General features: G+C 39.1%; 1 protein-coding gene across 5 annotated transcripts in view; it reads left to right on the plus strand.

Moving 5' to 3' along the window:
• LRCH2 (leucine rich repeats and calponin homology domain containing 2) overlaps nucleotides 1-14,854 on the plus strand; it is a 198,935-nt gene that overhangs the window by 85,397 nt on the left and 98,684 nt on the right. For all 5 annotated transcript variants that reach the window (XM_033944408.1, XM_033944409.1, XM_033944410.1 and 2 more), the window contains exons 6-7: nucleotides 7,015-7,148; nucleotides 7,839-7,926. In XM_033944408.1, the coding sequence (XP_033800299.1) occupies nucleotides 7,015-7,148; nucleotides 7,839-7,926 (222 nt within the window). The remainder of the gene's footprint in view (nucleotides 1-7,014; nucleotides 7,149-7,838; nucleotides 7,927-14,854) is intronic.

The raw sequence follows: 14,854 nt of genomic DNA on the forward strand, positions 1-14,854 counted from the left end.
GGTAAGTCGGCACGTAAATCCCGACACCTAGAACCCTCCACTCCGGAGTCTCGAGACCGTAGCTCCCATATTAGGGACCCTGATCTGTGGGGTGACTCCGAAGAGCCTTTTCTTTCTGAGGGTGAGTGTTCCTCGGATGAGGATGATCCTGCTGTTCCTGATCCATCCTCCAAACATGATTCTACGTCTTTCACTTCTTTCCTGAAGGACATGTGTGAATCTCTTTCTATCCCTTTGGAGGCTGAGTCAAAAAAATCCAAAGCCTTTCTTGATGCCCTTGATTTTGACCAGCCTCCAAAGGAATTTTTGAAACTCCCTCTTCATGACATCTTGAGGGAAACTTTCTATAAAAACCTGGAGACTCCTTTGACCATCCCAGGAGCTCCTCGTAAATTGGATTCATTAGATAAAGTAATCCCTATTCCTGGGTTTGATAAGCCACAGCTTCCACATGAATCCCTGTTTGTGGAATCTACGCTTAAAAAGTCTGCCGGAGCTAGTGTATATGCTTCTGTCCCTCCTGGCAGAGAAGGTAAAGCCATGGACAAATTCGGTAAGCGGTTATACCAGAATGCAATGCTAGCTAACAGATCTGGTAATTATGCTTTTCACTTTTCTTTTTATCTCAAGCATCTTCTTACCACCATGGCTTCCTTTGAAAAGTACCTTCCTGAACGGAAGCGACAGGCTTTCCACCACTGCTCGTCTTCTCTTTTCCAACTCCGGAAATTTATGGTTCGATCAATTTATGACGCGTTCGAACTTACCACCAGAGCAACTGCCATGTCTGTGGCCATGCGTCGCCTTGCCTGGCTTAGAGTATCCGAGCTAGATGTCAACCATCAAGATCGGTTGGCTAATGCCCCATGCCTGGGGGATGAACTCTTTGTGGAATCCATGGACTCTACCACCCAAAAGCTCTCCGCCCATGAGACGCGATGGGATACTCTGCTCAAAACAAAAAAGAAGACTCCACCGGCACGGCCTTTCAGACAGCAGTCGGCCTATCAACGCCGTTATGTGGCTCGTCCATTGCCATCAGCTCCCCAGCAACCTAGGCGGCAACGTCAGCAACAACGACAGACTCCTAGGCCACCACAGCAGCAACCTGTGAAGCCGCCTCCACAGCAAAAATCTACGCAACCCTTTTGACTTGATTCTCCAGGGCATAGCCTGCGTCCAAACATCTACCCACCTACCTCAACCTATAGGTGGCCATCTCAATTTTTTCCTCAGCCGGTGGGAAGTTATCACTTCGGACCAATGGGTCCTCAACATCATCCGCCACGGCTACTCTCTCAACTTTCAGACCCTTCCTGCCCAAAGTCTGCCAAGAGAGTCTGCTTTGAACACTCCTCAGTCTTCCCTCCTTCTTCAGGAGGTTCAATCCCTCCTCCTTTTGAACGCCATAGAGGAAGTTCCTCTAGATCAAAAGGGACAGGGATTCTACTCCCGTTACTTTCTAGTTCCCAAAAAAACAGGAGATCTCAGGCCAATTCTAGATCTTCGCGATCTCAACAAATGCTTAGTCAAAGAAACATTCAAGATGCTTTCTTTAGCCACTCTTTACCCTCTTCTCAATCAAGACGACTGGCTATGCTCCCTCGATCTCAAAGAGGCATTCACTCGCGCGTGTGCGGTGCGGCCTGCTAGAACTTTCCAAGTTCTTAGAGTGCAATCACTCTAAAATTGTCCGTACCGGGGCTCCGTCGGTGCCGTCACCCATCAGTCAAGAATATCTGCCTGCTGTCCCTGGATAACACCTGTTACGGTAAGTAACTGTGCTTTGTCGCTCTTCTCTGGACCCTTGCGAGTAGTACTATGTCCTTTTTCATGTACAGTGACCAGTGTTGGACGCAGTATTCCAGGTGGCCCAGTATAACGGCATGATAACCTTTTCAGATCTGTTCATGATCCCTTTTTTAATTATTCCTAGCATTCTGTTTGCCCTTTTTGCCGTCACTGCGCATTACACAGAAGGTTTCATTGACTTGTCTACAAGTACTACCAAGTCTCTTTCCTGGGGGCTCTCTCCAAGTATAGCACCAGACATCCTGTATTCGTGCATATGATTTTTGTTACCAACATGCATCACCTTGCACTTATCCACGTTGAACCTCATTTGCCATTTCGCAGGGGGGAAACATGCCAGCCTTTGGTGGGGGCCCCCTAAATCCGCAGAGCCAAGCCAAGGATACCCAGTGCTGGTGTCTATGCAGCACTTCCCGACTGACCCTCCCTCCTCACCCCCTAAAGCAGGAGCAATGGCAGTGGATGGTCAACAAGAGGCAGTGTCAGAGCATTGCCCAAAGGTACGGGGAGGAGGGTTGGTCACCGAATCGGTGAGCCCAACTTTTTTAGAAAAGGAATCGGTTCACCAAAGTGAATCGATTTGAATTGGCGAATTGGCACTACTGATTACTATTCAGTATATTGTAAACCGCTTTAGGTGAATCTCTTCATGAAAATGTGGTTAATAATTCCCACTAAATAAATGCATGTCTATAGCTAGCAGCTAGGATGTATCCTTAGAAGAGAAAAGCAGAATAACTAGACACATTGCTGTGGGCAGTTGATCCTTATCTTCTACTATAAATTTGTGTTACCTACATAGTACGGTTGCTTACGTGTTCATTTTTTTTTTTCTCTCTCTCCATTGTAATTTGAATAGAAGACAAATCTTTTTTTTTTTAATGTTGAAACCAATATTTGCAACTTAATTGCTAGCACACTGCAACAAAATTATACTGGCTGTTAATTGTGACAAATAAACTGTTGCTTCATCATACTGGTGCAATGCAAATCCCAACAGGCCAGGAGAGGCATTGCAGCTGAACCACTAAATCGGACCACAAGCATTGTTATGAGGACTGAAATATAGATTTGACAAAATGTGCTTTCTTTAATTTCATAAAATGTACTACTGTATAAGGTTTAAACTATTTAACGAGTTAACCTGCCAGTTCTGTTGAAGGTATTCATAATCTGGTATTGATTTACACATTTTTCGTTACTGTTTAATCATTTACCTTGCTGTAAAAAGTTATTGTGCTTTTCTTGCACATGATTATTTCTCAACTAGAATTAATGGCCAATATTTTGAGTTCAATTAACATATGACTGAGACCAAAAATTAATGTACCATTTCATTATTCATTTTAAACAGAAAAATAATTTTAGTTCCTGCATTTGGTTTTGTGGTTTTTACCTCACCCTAATAATTTTCTGCTTTATTATTTGAAAACATCATTCATATCAACTCTGGTGGTGTAGACTTCTAGATAAAATAAAATGTCACAATTTTTAAAGATTTTTTTTACAAATCTTTTATTTTCTCAGTGGCATGACTTGCACATATTTTTTGTATATCTTTTTGAAGAAAGACAATTTTTTCTTCTGCTCAAGGCAAGGGAAGTACCTAGCTCCTAAAGATTTAGGAGGAGGCCTTTTCAGATGTGCTAATTCAGTGGCTCTCAAAGCAGATGTGCACCCTGATAAGTCAGCTGCTGGCAGAAATAAATTTGCTGTTGAGAAGAGAGAGGTTTCCTGCTTGTTCTATCCTCTGAGTAGAGGAGTAGCCTAATGGTTAGTGCCACAGACTGGTGATCCTGATTAACTGAGTTAAAGTCCCACTGCAGCTTCTTGTAATCCTGGACAAATTACCTAACCCTCTACCCCAATTGCCCCAAGCACAAAAATCTTAGATTGTGAGCTTACTAGCGACAGAGAAAGTGCCTACATATAATATGTACAGCGCTGTATACATCTTGTAGCATTATAAAAATAATAATTATTATTAATAGTAGTAGTCCCTGTACAATGTTCTTCAGTCTGCAGAAGGAGTTGGTAAGCAGCACTTCTTACCAGCTGCATCCTCCTCTGCCAGCTTTCCTTTGCAGTTAAAACTACAAAGAGCCCTGTTTTCTGTTTGTGGGTGTTGTAAATTGTATTTATAGGGTCATTCCGTGTCAAGTGGTCTAGTGCTCACCACCTCACCATCATGAATTTTTATGAAACTTTGTATGCTGAATCTTACATGACCCAAATGAGCTCTGGTAAAGTTTAAGATCCACCAGTGGAATACTTGTGGCAATATAGCATAATTTTGGCAACTTTGAGTCAAAATATTTCTTGATCTTTGAAGCTAAGCAAATGAAACTTGACAATCTTATACAACTTTTTACGATCTATTCAATGGAACTAATGCAGAATTTCATTTTTTGAAACCGACGTATATATAAAGCCTCAAAATGGGCCAAAAAAATGGACCATGTTAAAAAATTTCAAAGTTTAGCCTTCTGTGATTCCTGTAATAATGAAGCGATCCCTGTGACATTTTGTCTGTTATTTTGTGACATTTATTTGTTCTCAAATATATGATTTCAACTTATAAGATAATTTCATTACTTTATAATTTCAATTTAAAGTTGTGTTTTTTCAAAAAATGTCAAAAATTGGGTATTTTTAACCAGCTTTTACACAAAAGAATATTCTGGAAACATTTTCAAACTAACTCTATTAGAGCATGATTCAGACCCCCTGAAAAAGTTGGTTTTGTTTTTCAATGCAAGCAAACAGTGTCTGAAAAGAAGGGTCAAAGGTCATGGAAGTTTTCATAGTAATGGCATACATTAGCATCGAAATATGGTCAGCTTTTCAAGTTATAAACTGTTTTTCATTTTTTATGAGGAAAATATTTAATTGCATTGGTCCATGTAGCATTGCCACTATTAGTTCAAGAAATCTGCATCAGCAACCTCATCGCCGTAGAGGTCACGCTTGATAGCTGTGCAATACCAGCAACGGGTGGATCTCTTAGTACAGGTTCCCAAACCTGTAGTTTTAGTTTCTTCACTGAGGTTCCAAAGCCTTCAGTGGGTGTCTGGCTGGTTCCCAAGCCAATTATTAGCTCTCAAGCCTAAGGTGGGTATCTTCTATTGGTTTCCAAGCCGAAGTTCTAACTGCTTTTAGTATTAATTCATTACATTTTTTTGAATTTATGCACCACATTTGCCAAAATATGGAAACTGATATTGTTCTGGGTTTGGCCACTGTTGAAAGTAGACTAGGGCTTCATAGAACTTTGGTCATACCTAGTATGGCAGTTCTTATGTTTTTATACATATTTTACACTATTATTTGTTATCTGTGCAACTGAGTACTGTGGTATACCGTATATACTCGAATATAAACCAAGATTTTTGGTCCAAAAAAATGGCCCAAAAATGGGGGTCTCGGTTTATATCCGAGTCACCTTCCATTAATGGTACTTTTTTCCTCCCCTCCCCACCCAATGAACAATGCTGTTATCTTCCATCACCCCTTCCCTCGATGACCGACACTTCTATCCTGTACCCTCCCCGATGACCGGAACTGAATCTCTACCCTCCCCCAATGACCGGCATTGCATCTTTACCTCCCTCTGATGATCGGCACATGTCCAGGCAGATTTTTCTTTTTATCCTCTGTCTGAGTTTCGCCATTTAGGGAGGGGGGGGGAATGCAGCGGCGGCCAGCAACCCGAAAGTTAAAGATCAGCTCTGGACTCCACTGCAGCATGTCAACTAAGCAGAAACATGCACAGCATACGCCAAGTCACCTGATTGGCGAGTGCTGAAGCTGGATCCTCCACTCTCCTCAGCTTTTTCCCCCCTTGTCCCGCCCACCTCAAGCGCAGACACTGTGTTCTGTGTGTTGAGTCGATGCCGCCGAAGCCAGAGAAGAGGTGGTGGTAAAAACCTTTTAAAAAAGATCAAAAGAGGCGAGTCGGGACCCGACATGGAAGAGAGGACGACAGTGGGTAAGAAGAGCAGTCACAGTTCGGTGGGGGAGGGGGCAGATGCAGCCCATACGAATGCTCACGATCTTCCCTGCAGCGGCCAGCAGCCTTCACAGCTGGCTGCTCTCACCAGCGTCAGGCCTTCCTTTATACTAGTCCTGCCTTCTTGCTGTTTTTGTGAATGCAGGACCTGGCAGAGAAGAAAGCCCAACGCTGGCAAGAGCAGCCAGCTGTAAAGACTGCTGCTGCTAATGGGGAGGGGGTGGGCAGAGAGAAGAGGAATGAGGGCACATGGATGGAGGGGAGAGGAAGAGATGGTGAGATGGAAGCAAAAAAATGGAAGAAAACTGAACATGAAAATCAGTGTCAAAGAAGGATGTAGAAAATTTATATGATTTTATATTTTGGACTGTTCAGGAAGAAATTCATTTCTTTTTAGTTCTTTTGTGATGTACTTTGTGCAGAGTCTGGCATATTAGGGTTTCCTTTGTTTACAATAGTACTTTTGAAAAGGTGAGGGTTTTTTTTTTTTGTTTTTTGTTTTGTTTTTCTGTTTTCTGCATGTGTGACTGAGCCCAGGTGGGGACAGAAATCCAGAAACTCTGGTTGGTGTTGAGGCCCCAAGTCAGAAAATATTTCTCAGCTCTCCTTCAGCTTTTTTGGACTTGAAACAGCCCCAACTGAAAAAATTAGTGATTAGTTATGACACTCATGTACCCAGATTTCTAACCTCAGTTTATATTCGAGCCAACCTTTATTTCCTCCTTTTTAAAGAGAAAAAGGTTAGCTCGGTTTATATTCGGATTGGTTTATATTCAAGTATATACAGTAACAAAAAACCATGCAGTTGCTGTACAAAAACAGCATATTGCCAATTCATGTTAAAGAAATAAATGAAGATATTTCTTAGTTTACTTCAAATGTGAGGTCTTTTATTACAGATTAGTACATGTTATCTGCCACAGGACCCATTTTGTCCTTATGGGCCCTGCTACAGATAACATGCGCTAATCTTATTAAAAGTCTTATGGTAATTTGGGTTACTGATGTAACTAAAAATTTAAATAAGCTTTACTAACATTTCTTCCTAAGAAATACCATAAAATCAAATACATACATTAATCAGTTTATGGAGTTTTTAAGTGATGAGATCAAATTAATAGAAAAATGGTATAAAGAAAATTCTTTTGTTTATGGAAATACATAATGAAATAATTTTTCCTTTTTTTAAACAGATATGTTTAAAGGGTAGAGTACACATATTTAAATTCCTTTATATTCAAGCATGCTGTAGAATAGATAAAAAACCCGATTCTTTGGATCTGCCAACTCTGGGCAAAAGAATTCCATCCCAGCCACTGACAGACAGGTAATTCATATTTCTGCATAAGGACTTTGCTTAATAATTATTGAGTTGGATGTTTTTATTTTCCCTGTAATTATGAGCTGCCTGTTCTTTCATATTAGCTGCTGAATATAAAAAAAAGTTACCTAACATATTTAGAAAATTTTGTTGTGATTGCTGTGAGCTTTCTTGATTATCGTGAGGTTAAAAACAAACAACCCATAATCTGCAAGTTGCAAAAGATGTCAAAAACGCTATTGTGGGCTTCTGCTGGTATGATCCTCTGCATCGGGTTGCTAAATTTGCTAGATATAAATTGGTTGCCAAGAAATATATATGGCTAATGGTTGTATTAAATTTAGATGTAAAATATCTTTTTATGTGTAAAATCAGAGATTTTACTATTTTGATGATAAAACACGATTGTGCTATAAATAAAGAATAATTCTACCCTTAAATGTTTAGCTAGATATGCATTATATAGATAGTTCACACAGATATCTTGAGTGACTGTGAATGGTGCGTAGTGTTTTGCCTTCAAGCTAGTTAGCAAAGAGAAAGTACATGGATTGAAAATAGCTTTAGTAGCATTTGATGTACCACAAAGTTTTGAATCTAGTTTGTTCAGTCTTGGTGCTAACTTTTTTTTACTGTAAATTTACTATTGGAAAGAAAATGAAGGATCTCATTACTTCATTTACTCTTTGCTTACAGCATGGAAGACTTTTATCCCAATAAAAATCATGGCCCTGACTCAGGCATTGGCAGTGACAATGGGGAAAAACGATTATCAACTACTGAAGTGAGTGTTTTTTCTTGTTTGTTGATTAGAGGTAGGGCCAGTTTGAATGTGTTTTTTTTTGGGACTGATATTATGGAAGGGTAGTCTAGTAAGGTGGTGGTTTTATGTTCAAATTTATTTCAGTAGTAGCTGAAGATGAGTTATTCCTGTGGGCTCTAATCTTTAGCAAAAGACACCCCGAGTTGTAAAACTAAACCTATGGTTAATGTGAAGGTAGTTCAACTCACTAAGTGTTAACACAACAATTAATATGGTGCAGAAAAGTAAGCTGTCTCACCACAAAATAATATGGAGAGAAACTATCAACAAATACAAATTTAGTATTGCTGAGGCCAAGAAAAGCTATTATGCTCAAGAGACAGAAAATAAAACCCTTGAGAACAAGAAATTATTTTGCCTCGTACGCAATTTTACAGCAACATTTAAAAAGGGTACTTACGAATATAAATCTCAACCGACAGTCCAAGACCTCGTAGACTTCTTTCTCAACAAGTTCAGAACAATACAAACAGAAGTTGAAAAAATATACCCCACCCCAGTCCCAAAAACTCTGATGACCCCTGGACATTGGACTAGATATGGAACACCCCTACTTCACTAACAGGTGTAACAGTGCGCCCTTTAAAGAAATTATCCACTCATAGCAGCTTCCTTGACAACTGCCCCCCATACCCACTAGTCATCAAGTGGATCACCAAATTCCTAAACAACCTTCTAAACCAAGGCCAACTTCTGGTTGAAATGAGTAAAATAGCTTTCACACCCATACCAAAATCACAAAACGCTGACCTATCCATCTTCTCAAACTATAGACCTATAACAGGCATCCCTTTACTTACTAAGCTGCTAGAAACTCTTGTGTGTAAGCAACTCACATTCTACATGGAACAGTACTCCAGCCTACATCCCTTTTAGTTTGGATTCTGACCTCCTTCTACTAACCCTTACCACAAAAATTAAACAGAGACTAAGCCCAGGTTAACAAGCAGCCCTCCTTCAATTTGACATCTCCACAGTCTTCGATTCTGTAAACCACCAACTTCTCCTTACAGAACTTATTGAAATTGGAATCACAAGCACAACACTTAGATGGTTTAACAATTTCCTAGAAAAGAGAGAATGCCTTGTACGGAAAAATGGAGTCGTCTGCAACAGCTGGAAAGCATTCAGTGGAGTAAGCCAGGGTTCTCCCGTTTCCCCAATATTGTTCAACCTATTCATGAGCTCTTTCGGTAACATTATTATTGTTAACAATTAATGCCTCTTATCCTACACGGACAACATTCTCCTCTTCATTTCCATTACAGACAACCAACTAGATGCATCTAAAAAAAATTGTTGATAACAATGACAAGATACAATCATCGGCCAAAATAACAAATTCAAACTAAACGCAACTAAAACCAAAATCCTATGGTTTCACACTCGCCTACAAACAGCTACCACTAGCATTTTCCTGCCATGCAGAGCTAAAATAGATATAAAAGAAACTCCAAACTACTGGGAGTTATGCTGTACTCCACACACACTCTCTATGACCGCAAATCTCTAACCTCTGGAAAGAAAAAAAAACACCACCTCCATGAGACAGCTGAGACTCACTCATAAGTCCCTACTTTCACGAATGACACTTTGCCATACTAATTCAAATGCTAATTCTGTCACAGCTTGACTACTGCAATTCCCTCTACACAGGCATTGGTACAACACTGACCCACAAGATACAAACTAATCCAAAACACAGCGATTAGACTGATTTTCAAGCTAAAAAAATATCCAGTCTCCACATATCTCAAACAGTTACATTGCTATCCGTCACTACTCAAATAAACTTCAATATCTCCTGCATAATCTTCCACATCCTACATGGGAGCTCTGCCTTGCCACTCATAAACCTATTCATTTCCTCATGGTCCACCTCAACCAGAAATCTTAGTAAGCTTCTGATGAGCTAACTCACAACAAAAGGCCTCTGATACAAACCGATTTTTTAACACCTTGTTTACATGGAACAACCTCCCAACAACCATCAGAACTACCTCACATTCAGAAAGAAGCTAAAGACTTATCCCTACTAAACCATATTCAACACAGAAAATGACCCTTGAGCCTACAAAACACCTTGCTTACCTCAAACTATGCACACCATCATCCACGTGACTTTAGACTATAAGTTACCTCCTATCTTGCAGCACCACTCATTCAACAATACTAGTTTATCTCTCTTTGTTCTGTACCATCGCTCAATCTGTATCGTAATGTCTCTTTTGTAGCATACTTCTGATGTACTAAATTGTATCTCCTTAAATTTTACTGTAAGTTGCCTTGAACCTATTTAGGCATAAATCCCAGATTAAATTAGATCTGAATAAGTGTGGCTAACTCCACCTTATGTGCAGTGTAGATAATCAGAGTTTCCTTATATTAACTGAATGAGAATCTGCTAGAATCCCCAACACTGGTTTTGTTGTTAATGCACATTAATTTTGGCAGTTAAGGTATTATCACAAATACTTCATGCGGTTTAGCAGATGGATAAAATTATAAAATGCACATCCTTTTGGAAGTAGATGGACTAAACTGTGTGCACACACTAACTCTATTAGCCCTCTTTATTAGTAAATAGATCCTATTGCATTTTATAGAGCCTGTGGTTAATAACCACCCTTAATGCATGATAACACATGAGTAAAGTGATTTAGTAAATCTTGGTAGACCTTGCTATCTGTACATTAGGATGATAATGATGGTGTTTCTGTTTGTGCTTCCAAATGGACTGCAAATTACATATGCAAACTGATGAGATTTTTTTAAACCATTTTCCTTAATGGCTTGCTTGTTTAATTGCCTGGCTTCAGGTATAAGCAGACTGGATGAAGTAAGAGCACTAGTGGAATTGAGCAATGTCATTAAATATTCAGTCGTTTCACTGTGCAGACAAGCTCTTTAATCAGCTTCTCTTCTAAAGATGTGGTAATATGTTAAGTTACAGAAGGCATTGCAAAGGAAAATCAGAACAGTAATTTATTTTTTTATATTGCTTGATTGTGATAGGTTTGTGTATCTTTTAACTTTTAATTGCTTGCTGTGACTTGGGATATTTCCTGTGCCTACTGTGGCATTTAGTAACCATTTTAATTGTGTATTTGGTGCATTTATTTCCTTTAAAAGAGAAAATTGCTTTGTATCACAATAGTGTTAGATTTACTTTTGTTTTTCCTACTCCTGTTTTCTTTAATACAATACTATATAACTTAATATAGTGTCTTATATACCACAATTCTCTACAAAGAATTTGTGTGGTTTACAATAAGAGATCAAGTTCTTGAAGTTACATAAATATATAAGCTGAAGTTACATAAGTGGTTGTTTAGGGGAAGCAGTGAAGGTGGGACAGTGGCTATAGGGAGAATAGATATGTATTAAGAACATAATAGCCTTACTGGGTTAGACCAATGGTCCATCAAGCCCAGTAGCCTGTTCTCACGGTGGCCAATCCAAGTCACTAGTACCTGGCCAAAACCCAAGGAGTAGCAATATTCCATGCAACTGATGCAGGGCATGCAATGGCTTTCCCTATGACTTTCTCAATAACAGACTATGCTCCAGGAACTTGTCCAAACCTTTCTTAAAACCAGCTATGCTATCCACTCTTACCACATCCTCTGGCAATGCGTTCCAGAGCTTAACTATTCTTTGAGTGAAAAAAATTTCCTCCTATTGGTTTTAAAAGTATTTCCCTGTAACTTCATTGAGTGTCCCCTAGTCTTTGTAATTTTTGATGGAGTGAAAAATCGATCCACTTGTACTAATTCTACGCCACTCAGATTTTGTAGACTTCAATCATATCTCTCCTCAGCCTTGTCTTTTCCAACCATTTTAGTTTTTCCTCATACGAGAGGAGTTCCATTCCCTTTACCATCTTGGTCGCTCTTCTTTGAACCTTTTCTAGCACCACTATATCTTTCTTGAGATAAGGAGACCAGAATTGAACGCAATACTCCAGATGAGGTCACACCATGGAGTGATATAGGGTCATTATAATATTCTTAGTCTTGTTAACCATCCCTTATTTAAATAATTCCTAGCATCCTGTTTGCTTTTTTAGCCCCCGCCCGCACATTGGGCGGAAGGTTTCATCGTGTTGTCTACAATGATACCCAGATTCTCTTCTTGGGCGCTAAACCCCAAGGTGGATCCTAGCATCCGGTAACTGTGATTCGGGTTATTCTTCACAATGTGCATCACTTTGCATTTGTCCACATTAAATTTCATATGCGATTTGGCCACCCAGTCTTCCAATTTCCTAAGGTCCGCCTGCAATTTTTTACAATCTGCATGCGTTTTAACAACTTTGAACAGTTCAGTGTCATCTGCTAATTTAATTACCTAACTCGTCGTTCCAATTTCCAGATCAAGGTAAGTGGTGGGTTGTCTTAAGTATGTTAGCAGTTTGTTCCAGATAAGAGGTCCTTGGTATTCAAAAGAGCTCTTCTTCCACTGAATTTGTTGAGGTGATGGGAAGGATAATTTGAAGCGTTGTGATGCACATGACTTGAAGAAGGAGTATGGGACTTTAATATTGGAGGTTAGCCCATCCAAATTTTCTCTGTAAATCAGTTTATGAACTGAGCTTGGGCGCATACCAGTACCTAAAAAAATCGGCACCAGTTAGAGAATCCGGGCTGAAATGCCTTCATTATAGGGATACTTGCTGAAATTTAAAGATGGGGTACTCCACTTGGGTCCTCAACAATACAGACAATGCATATTGTCTTTGCCCTGCTTGAGTCTGTCAACACAAGATGTGGGTTATCAAAATGGTGCTTCACTTTCAAACTGACTAATCTGTTTGTGCTGCTCTATCAACTAATGGAACCCTGCTGTCATTATAGGTTTTCTCCTCAAAGGAGAGAATACGGTCAACCTCAAGCTACACATACAGATCCCAAGACTTGTGGAGTTTTCTGCTCAAAAGTTTTCACTTTCATTTTTACTCCTTGCGCCTCCCTCCTCACACTTAGCTCCTTGTACAGATATATAAACTTAGAACTTAAGAGGTAAGGGGTTGATACTGTGTATTAGTTTGCAAAGGAACAATGGGGCTAAGCGTCTTTTTCTCAACTCTGTATATTTTGTAATATTTTGAAGAAGCATTTTATCTCTGCAGACACAAATTTACAGTTTGAGACATGCAAAACCAAGCACCTATGATAATATCTTCTAGATAGAAAAATTGCCTGTGACATTATGAATGAAATGGAATTCATTTACCAAAAAAATTTAAATATCGCATATATAATTCAAAATTAATATTGCTACATTAAACAATATTATTGCATAATTAAAAACTATTCCTTATTTTATGATTAATAACTTTTTGACTATAATGTATCTTAAATAGAAAACTATCTTTAGATAGATTGTTTCCTCATGAAAGCATTTTATTAAAATAAATCCAATTTAAAATAATTCCCATTTAAATGAAAAAATATCCTGGAGTGGAGGGGGTGGCTTAGTGGTTAGGGCTACAACCTCAACACCCTGAGGTTGCAGGTTCAAGCCCAACACTGCTACTTGTGATCCTGGGCAAGTCGCTTTTAATACTCCATTGCCCAAGGTACATTAGATTGTGAGTCCACTGGGCAGTGTATAAATTCTAAAGATAAATAAATTTTTAAAAATCAAAAATTTTAATATATATCTTTAAATCATTGATTTTTATCCACCCTGCTGTTTCTTAATATGCACTTTCCACTAAAATTATCATCGGATAGTGTTACTCAGGATCTATTGGCCCTACAACTGGAGATGTCAGTCAGTCATTCAGATCCTACTTGCCTGTTCTTAAAAGACATAATTAAACATTTTGGGATAGGCTATGTTAATAGCAGACTTAAATTGGAACTGTAATCTCAAACTTTCAGTCCTTAACCCTACTCCTCTGCCCTCCAACCCAGCCAGCTAATTAACCATTCCTCTTAACTGTATCCATCAAATCCTGTTGCCTGTCTTGCCTGTTTAGATTGTAAGATTTTTCGAGCAGGGACTGTTTTCTTACTCTTTGTGAGTCTGTACAGTGCTGTGTATGTCCGGTAGCGCTATAGAAATAATTAATAGTAGTAGTAATCGCTTAGATGTCTGTTTAAACTACATATAACTTTTGCTCAAATTATATAAAAAAGGAAGGCCCCCTATTATCAAACTGCGTTAGGGTTTTTATATTGAGGGTCGCTGCCGATAAAAGCTCTACACTCATAGAATTCCTATGAGCATTGGAGCTTTTACCGCAGCGACCTGTGATTAAAAAAAAAACCCTTAACAGTTTGATAAAAGGGGGCTGAAGAGCAGGATGCTTGTCAGTTAGCAAGTGGCAATTATCTCCACCTTAACCATAGATTTAGTTACCCAAATTAAGAGTGCTTTTATTAAGCTGAGGCTAAAAGTGGCCTTAGTACACCCTTATGCGGGTCTTTCTCTGTTGCCATTAGCATACACCATTTAAAAAAAATTATTGCATGAGCATATACCACCACCCATTTTGTAGGCACTTAAGAGCTCATGTGATATCTCAGTGCTATCTCTGTGTGGTAATGTAGATGTGCTAAGTGGTTAGCGCAGAAACACTCACTCTCCTTTCATGACATTCCCTTCAAAATAACTTAGAAGTATATTTTAGTGCGTGGTAAGTTCTTCGGAGTTACCATAGGATACCTGAGAATGTCCCAAAGTACTCCATTTTTAGCCGTATATTCTTCACCTGACTCTTTTGCAATACCTTCTTATTCTGTTCAACAATGAACCTCCTGCACTTCTTTGAAAGGCTGTTGCATCATGGCTTATCTAGAAGATAAATGGTCATCCTGACTGGAACCTTTTTATGATATCTCACAGCTTCCAGCATTATTATCTTAATTTGACACCCATT

This window comes from Geotrypetes seraphini, chromosome 5, assembly GCF_902459505.1.
Source record: "Geotrypetes seraphini chromosome 5, aGeoSer1.1, whole genome shotgun sequence".
Classification (NCBI taxonomy): Eukaryota; Metazoa; Chordata; class Amphibia; order Gymnophiona; family Dermophiidae; genus Geotrypetes; species Geotrypetes seraphini.